The sequence below is a fragment of the Leptodactylus fuscus genome, chromosome 7 (genome assembly GCF_031893055.1).
Source record: "Leptodactylus fuscus isolate aLepFus1 chromosome 7, aLepFus1.hap2, whole genome shotgun sequence".
In the NCBI taxonomy this organism is placed as follows: domain Eukaryota; kingdom Metazoa; phylum Chordata; class Amphibia; order Anura; family Leptodactylidae; genus Leptodactylus; species Leptodactylus fuscus.
In genome coordinates this window covers 142,002,284-142,010,081 of record NC_134271.1, presented here as the reverse complement: position 1 = coordinate 142,010,081, position 7,798 = coordinate 142,002,284, and the positions used below count along the sequence as shown (strand labels likewise).

The following is a 7,798-nucleotide window of genomic DNA, read 5'->3' as shown; positions in this document are numbered from 1 at the left end:
TTGGGTCCTCCAAGGCAAGTGATGATCTTTGTAGCCCCCTAAGCTCTGGATAATAGATGGGGACGTTTCCTTAACCTAAAATTTAGGTTACCCTTATACTGATACATAATGAGGAAAATATGGCACTCAGGAACCTGGAAAAGCTGGGTGACACCCATATAAGTTATTATTCAGCACGTTAGGGGTTTCTTCTATTTGCAGACAGTCAGTAAATGAATATAATTCAGGGAAGGAGACATTTTTCGGAGTAGGGTTTATTATGGGTTAATGTGATCAATATATATACAACCTATATACAGTGCGGTCAATATTTCCATGAAATAGCTCCCCCTGGAGTCACGTTAAGTATAGCACAGTGTAAGCATTCGGCCTTGCTAGTTCTGGACCTACTGGACACCAGGTGGCGCCGTTGCTTAGGCCGGTTTCAGCCGCCAGGTCTTACTGCTGAGGTTCATGTGCTCAATGTCAGGAGGAGGGGGATACAGCTTACTGCTCAGGTCGTGGCTGTCACAGAGGCTCAGACATCGTTTTGGAGGCTCGGTGAGGTCTTGGAAAGTGTTCTCCTCTAAGGCTCGGAACTGGTTCTCTGGATCCGGTTTGACGGTGGAAGGCGAGGTCAGTACATGTATGCTGTCCATAGGGGGGACGGGCTTATGCCCCAGGTAGGGGTTCAGGAGGTTTCCTGCGGTCGCCCTGCTTTGATGACTCTGAATTCTTTCTTCTAGAGACAAGAGCGCTTGGCTTTGGTGGATCAGGCGGTTGGCACATAGCTGCCACTCCGCTGTGCCAGGAAGAACTTGAGTAGGTGAGTAGAGAGACCGGCTGGGGTGAAGAGGCAGCTCGGCGCCATGCTGAGAGGAGGAGGAGGAGGGTACGTATAGATGCCCACTACTTCCAAAGCCGCAGCAGGTCCCAGGGAAACATGGAGTTGGTATGACGCTATGCCCTGGGTAAGATACAAAATACTTGTTGATTCCCTTAAAGGGGTTTTCTAGCCCCAAATGCATGCTTCAGCGCCATCCATTGTATAGTGGCGCCAGGTCACTGCTTCACTGGAAAACTCAAACATCTATGTTGTGCTGTCCCTCTATTATTCCTCCTGGAAATGTATAAAAGATTGGGGTGTTGCTATTTCCCTTGTTTCAGTTAGTCAGCACCGACTACACAGACGCCCCCAACTGGTAACACTCAATTATCAGCTTATTCAGAAGCTTCCAGGAGGAATAACAGAGGAACAATATAACAAATTCCAAGGAAAGTTGTTCTAGAATTGTAATTTTATCAGGCGTGCGAGAATTTACTGAACAGACATGTCAGTACAGAACACCCAATAACAGGAATGGAATGATAGCAGTGAATGAAAGGCGGAATCTATATCTATTTTGGCTCTTACAGTATACCTCACAACTGTCCCAGATTTAGTGGGACAGTCCCAGATTCCGGGTGCTGTCCTGTCGGCAGGAGCTATGTACCAGCTTCACCACTATATATACACAACATATGAGCTGTATATATAATGGTGAAGCAGGCAGCCATCTGCTCTCTGCTTCACCATTCTGCCCCTGTAGTAAGTGTAATATGGGGGAACCAGTAGAGAGGCATAATACTGTGGGGGCAAGTGCAGTGGGATATTACACTGGGGGAGATTGAGGAGTACATAATACTGTGAAGCAGATGGAGGGGGACATTATACTGTGAAGCAGATGGAGGGGGACATTATACAGTGGGGGCAGATGGAGGGGGACATTATACTGTGGGGCAGCTGGCGGGGGACATTATACAGTGGTGGCAGATGGAGGGGGACATTATACTGTGCGGGCAGATGGAGGGGGACATTATACAGTGGTGGCAGATGGATGGGTACATTATATTGTGTAGGGCAGGTGGAGGGGGACATTATACTGTGAAGCAGATGGAGGGGGACATTATACTGTAGGCACACCAGGAGCAGGAGTTTATGCTGTAGGAGCAACTGGAAGGGGACATTATACAGTGGGGGCAGATGGATGGGTACATTATATTGTATAGGGCCAGGTGGAGGGGGACATTATACTGTGGAGCAGATGGAGGGGGACATTATACTGTGGAGCAGATGGAGGGGGACATTATACTGTGGAGCAGATGGAGGGGGACATTATACTGTGGAGCAGGTGGAGGGGGACATTATACTGTGGAGCAGATGGAGGGGGACATTATACTGTGCGGGCAGATGGAGGGGGACATTATACAGTGGTGGCAGATGGATGGGTACATTATATTGTGTAGGGCAGGTGGAGGGGGACATTATACTGTGAAGCAGATGGAGGGGGACATTATACTGTAGGCACACCAGGAGCAGGAGTTTATGCTGTAGGAGCAACTGGAAGGGGACATTATACAGTGGGGGCAGATGGATGGGTACATTATATTGTATAGGGCCAGGTGGAGGGGGACATTATACTGTGGAGCAGATGGAGGGGGACATTATACTGTGGAGCAGATGGAGGGGGACATTATACTGTGGAGCAGATGGAGGGGGACATTATACTGTGGAGCAGATGGAGCGGGACAATATATTGTGTAGAGCAGCTGGAAAGGGACATTATACTGTTCGGGCAAGTGGAAGGGGACATTATAGTCTAGAGAAGATGTAGGGGGGCATTATTCTGTGGAAGCAACTGGAAGGGGACTTTATACTATGGAGGTAACCGCTGGGGGACTGTATACTGTGGGCACACCAGGAGCGGGACTTTATACTTGGGGGCAACTGGAAAGGGACTTTATACTATGCGGGCAATTGGATGGAGACATTATATTGTGGGCACATACCATGTTAGGGTGACTTTAGGGGTGTTAAACTGTGTGGGGGTTCAAAGAGAAATTGATGGAATTTGGAAGTGTGTGGGGCTGCTTTCACTAAATTCTGCCCCTCTTTCAGCCCTTGTATGAATATTGGGAGCTATGCTTACTGATCCATGTTAGGGAATTCTGCAGGTGGTAAGAGTGACTACCCCTGCATGTAATTAGGTATTCGGAGGGGGGGCGGTCTGTTATACAGTAGACTGCCTCTCTATGCCACACAGACTTGGTTTAGGTCCCTCTAAACTATAAGGTACTGATACAAGGTCAGATCTCTGTGGAGATCATCGTGGCTTTACCAATTCACCCACTAGGCGGCGCTGGTTTAAATACAACACGGCTTCTGCTGGCAAAACTATTCGCCAATTTGAACATCCCTAATTTCTATGCCATAGAGCGGACCTATAGACTTACTGCCCACACCTAACGCCTTCTTGTTCGAGCTGCCGTCATAGTCCATTGGATTTTGGAGTAGCCTGCGGCAGGCAAGCTGGTCAGCCAGGAGCTTGTGTGCGAGGATAGTATTATGTAAAACCTGCACAGAATGGAATACATTAGAGAAAATATCACCGTCATGACCGAACCCCAACAAAAAGTTCCTCCAAATGCGCGTGCAGAAATTAATATGACCGCTGTGCCTTTAAATCTTCATAGAAGTGCATTACCTCCCTCTGAACACCAGGGGGCAGCGCAGCTGTACGGCACACGCTGTTCCCCAGCACGGCAGGCGGAGGACACCTCACGTCCCACAGCGGGTAGTTGACAAAGATGAGTTTACTGAAATTGAACTTGTAGGTAAATCTCTTCCCCTTCGTCTTGTGCAGAATTCTTTTGTTGTAGTAATATCTGAAAATGAAGAGGCACAAATTAGGAACTGCCTTACGTACCCCTCCTAAAAAGGGAATGGGTCACCGGAAATAAATATCATTTTTAAATCAAATTTTTATGTTAAATATTTTTAAGGAACATATATATATATATATATATATATATATATATATATATATATATATATATTTTATTTTATTTTATTTTATTTTTTTTGTCACTAAAAAAAGTATTATATCCTGCAATTTCCTCTCTGACCACCAAGCCTAATAGAAGACTGACAGTTGCCAATTTTGAAGGGATTCTTTGCAGCAGTCACCTCATTTACATTACAGACAAACACCATTTACCCATCATTCCATCCACTACCGACAACAGATGATGTCACAGCTTAGCCCCTCCCCCTACCTCTATAGAGCATGCCTAGAAAGCTTTCCATAGACCTCAATGAATTGTCTTCAGACTATTGCTTCCTATGACCATGACTGTAAAGCAGATCACTAAATGCTGTTGACAGAGTAGAGGGAAAGCTCAGGCAAGATGGCCACCCACATACTGACATACAGAAAATAGAATAAAAATAAATCTACAATCAAAAAACGCAAACAGATTAGAAAGAAGTGATAGATTTTCCATCTAATGTGCCATCATGGCTTCCATCACAAAAGTACGTACAGCACACTATCTGACTTTTTACTAACACCACACCTGTCCATGGGTTTTGTCTGCACTACCAGATACAAGCTGTGGACAGCGGTGGCGCTGTTTATGTAAGAAAGCGGCCATGTTTTTCTGATCCTGGACAACCCCTTTAACTCATTTGCTGCTATTTATTTGAAAAAGTGAGACATTCCCTTTAAATTTAGTACTAGCTATATAAATCCATATGCAGGTAGCTCCCTCTAGTGGTGGTGGTTATATTATTTATCATCAAGTAAGAAAGCCAGAACTCCCCTACCCAGATATATTATATTAGTTGCTACAGAGATTTGGACCTAAAAACAGAATGATGGGCATTAACTTTATTAATATAGACGTATATTTCACTCAGCAGGGGCGGGGCCTACTAGAGGTTTTGCTATGATGTCATCAGATTTCTGTGTACGCCCCTGCTTATATGTAATAGGAGTAAGGGATGGATGACGGACAGATTTGGATGGAAGGTTCTTTCTATGGAAGCAGGATTCCCTTACCTGAGGGCCCGGCTCAGCTTGTCGTAGTTCATCTGGGGTTTACATTTCCTCCGGCCCCACAGCCGGGCCACTTCATCGGGATCCTTGATGACAAACTCTCCGTATTCTCCCTGCTGCCAGGCGATGACGTGACGGAACTCCTCCTTCTGTAGCAGCTCCAGGATGAAGTGCCATAGCTGGATCTGCCGAGAGCCGGGGCTAGACTCTGCCTTGTAGGCCCAGTCCGGGAATGCCAATCCTAGAGAGGGGTTGAGAATGCCAAAATTCATTGGAAAAATTTGGGTTGCGCACCAGTCATGGAAGATGGGGATGGAAGAAAAGCCAATGGAAGAGGAGGACCTAGAAGCTTAATGTCACACTTGTGTCTTCATACATTGGCCTGTGAACCCCTTTGTGCACCAAGGCCAAGTTTGATGCCGACTTTTTTAGAATTGGATTCAACCTGAATTTTCCATAATTTGTCGGTTCATTTGAACATGAAATTTTCTGAGCTCGTCAACCATGGAACACTATTATACTTACCGGCCTCCGCAGACCCCAGATTATAATTGGAGGCCCAGGGATGGTGAAGAAAAACATTTGCTCGCACCTTGCCTCGCCTCTCCTGAGCATCCGTGTCCTCTCAGGGCTCTAGATGACATCATGTGCCCCGGGGTCAGCACTGAGGCCTGTGATTCGGCCTCAGCAGTGATGTACAGGGCGTTGATGTCACAACGTCAAGACCTAGCATTGTGCCATCAATGTGACTTCTTAGGCTCAATCTCAGGCCTCGCGTGTACATGCGGAGCATCACTGTGTCTGACCATTCTATGAGCTTTATTCCTCTCTGCAGTTTCTGCCTGTAGTTTGCAGTCCTCTCTGAACTGGTTACACTACACACTAGGGTTGAGCGATCGTGTTCAGGAAAGATTGGATTCCGATCGGCGATCGAGAAAATTTCACGATCGCGATCGAAATTCCGAACACAATCTTTTTAGGTGGGATCGAGATCAGTGATTATTCCCACAATGCTTTGCTACTGGCCAAGCATTGTGGGAAAAGCTAACAATGTTAGCCTTCACACTGAGTATACGCTCCGCTCATTCTGAGCGGAGCGTATACTCAGTGTGAAGGCTTCGCTGTGGTTCCATAGGAATGAATGGAAGCAGCCGGCACACAGCCTTAACCTCCTGCTGCTGGCTGTGTCCATTCATTCTAATGGGAGACTAGCTAACATCTCTAGTAGCTACTTACCTGCAGAGATGGCTGGTCCGGTGCCCGGTGTTCTCGTTCTTCTTCGCCTCACTGACCCCACCTCCCAGGTTAGTGTTAAAGAGCTAGGAAGAAGGCGGGGCTTGTGGCTTAGGAGAGAGTGGGTGGGTACTGGGAGGGGAGACGTGACTAGAGATGAGCGAGTACTGTTCGGATCAGCCGATCCGAACAGCATGCTCGCATAGAAATGAATGGACGTAGCTGGCACACGGGGGATTAAGTGGCCAGCTGCCGTCAAAGCGGAAGTACCAGGTGCATCCATTCATTTCTATGGAGTGTGCTGTACTCTCTCATCTCTAGACGTGACGTCTCCCCTCCCAGTACCCGCCCACGCTCTCCTAACCAGCCCACACTCTCCTAACCTGGGAGGCAGGGGGAAGTGAGGTGAAGAAGAACGAGAACACCGGGCACCAGACCAGCCATCTCTGCAGGTAAGTGGACACCAGGAGAGACTAAGTAGCCAGAGGATTAAAAAAAAAAATCACTGCACAGCGTGGATTCTAACAATTAAAGCGTTCAATTGTTAGATTCCATGCTGTATAGTGAATAGGATTGTTTTTAAAATCTGATCTCCGATTAGTAAAAAAATCCCATTGACTTGGATTGGGATCGAGATTGTGTTCGAATGAAAAATGATTGGAAATCGGATTTCAAAATTGATCCTGAAAAGTCAAGATCGACTCAACCCTACTACACACAGTAAGTAGAGGAGAATCTGCTCCATAACGGTCTCTCTCTCACTCAGAAAGAGTCTGAGGACCATGCAAGACATATAGAAGGAAGTACTGACCTGTATTGATGTGAATAAAGAACTTTGGTTGTGTTAGCATATAGGTTTATATGATGCTGGAGCTAAATAGAAGCTTTCTGTCGGTCTCTTCCTTTCCCTCCCCTTTCTATAGACTTCTGTAGACACATACAATCTGCATCATGTGACCGTCAATTGTTCTAAATCAATTTCCCCACTGGCGTACGATGAGCCACTTCAGGAGATCTGTTTTATTTATAGTAAATCTGAAGGGCCGAGGTGACCCAGGTCTATGCCACTGCTAACATGTGGCAGGTAGGGGGCAATTTTCTGGCATGAATGTGTTAATGAATTCACCCAATTGATGTCCAAAAATAGCCAAAATGAAGAGGACTGGTGGTGGTGTCAAAGGAACTGCAGCTCCCATACCTGGTATCCAGTAGGAATTCGAGACACATCCACAATGCATCCTATCCATCTGTGAAAGAAACAAAAATACTCTATGAAGTCGCCTCACCACCAAGATTGGGACTATACATAAAGATCTAATAAAGGGGAATCCTAACCCGTTTCGTGTCATGAGCTGCCATATTGCCATACTCATTTGGAGGGACAGGAACATAAGCTGGGACCACCATCAATTCCCATAAAGGAGTGTTTTACGTCAGAACTTCCCGGAACATCTACTCTTCGATAAAGGGGTTCTTCAGAATCTCCAATGAATCCAGCAATACTCCAAAATAAATTGTTCTACCAGGGCCCAACAAATGAAATGATTCTTGGAACCTACCCTCGAATATCTCCTAGGATAGACCATAGTACATTAAATTTGATGTCTTCTGCTGGACCATTATAGTGTTGGAGCTTGGGCCCACTGGAGGATCCTCTGGTACTCTAGTGGGCCATTTCGACAAGGAGTATTACCAAAGGGTTTAAATAA

At 46.2% G+C, this 7,798-nt stretch overlaps 1 protein-coding gene across 1 annotated transcript; it reads right to left on the bottom strand.

Moving 5' to 3' along the window:
- Positions 1 to 413: 413 nt before the first annotated feature.
- Positions 414 to 7,443, bottom strand: LOC142214309 (ETS translocation variant 3-like protein). The gene is made up of 6 exons (XM_075283228.1): positions 7,425 to 7,443; positions 7,288 to 7,336; positions 4,860 to 5,097; positions 3,504 to 3,684; positions 3,253 to 3,373; positions 414 to 946 (listed from the first exon to the last, which is right to left on the bottom strand). Exons 2-6 carry the CDS (start codon positions 7,334 to 7,336, stop codon positions 414 to 416), a joined length of 1,122 nt encoding a protein of 373 aa, XP_075139329.1. The 5' UTR covers positions 7,425 to 7,443.
- Between the last annotated feature and the right edge of the window lie 355 nt (positions 7,444 to 7,798).

Coding starts and splice junctions, on each gene's coding strand:
- LOC142214309 (XM_075283228.1), bottom strand. CDS start 7,336: ATGGATAGGATGCATTGTGGATGTGTCTCGAATTCCTACTGGATACCA. Junction 3,374..3,503: donor CCCCTGGTGTTCAGAGGGAG/GTAATGCACTTC, acceptor CATTCTGTGCAG/GTTTTACATAATACTATCCT. Junction 947..3,252: donor GAAGGCGTTAGGTGTGGGCA/GTAAGTCTATAG, acceptor TATCTTACCCAG/GGCATAGCGTCATACCAACT.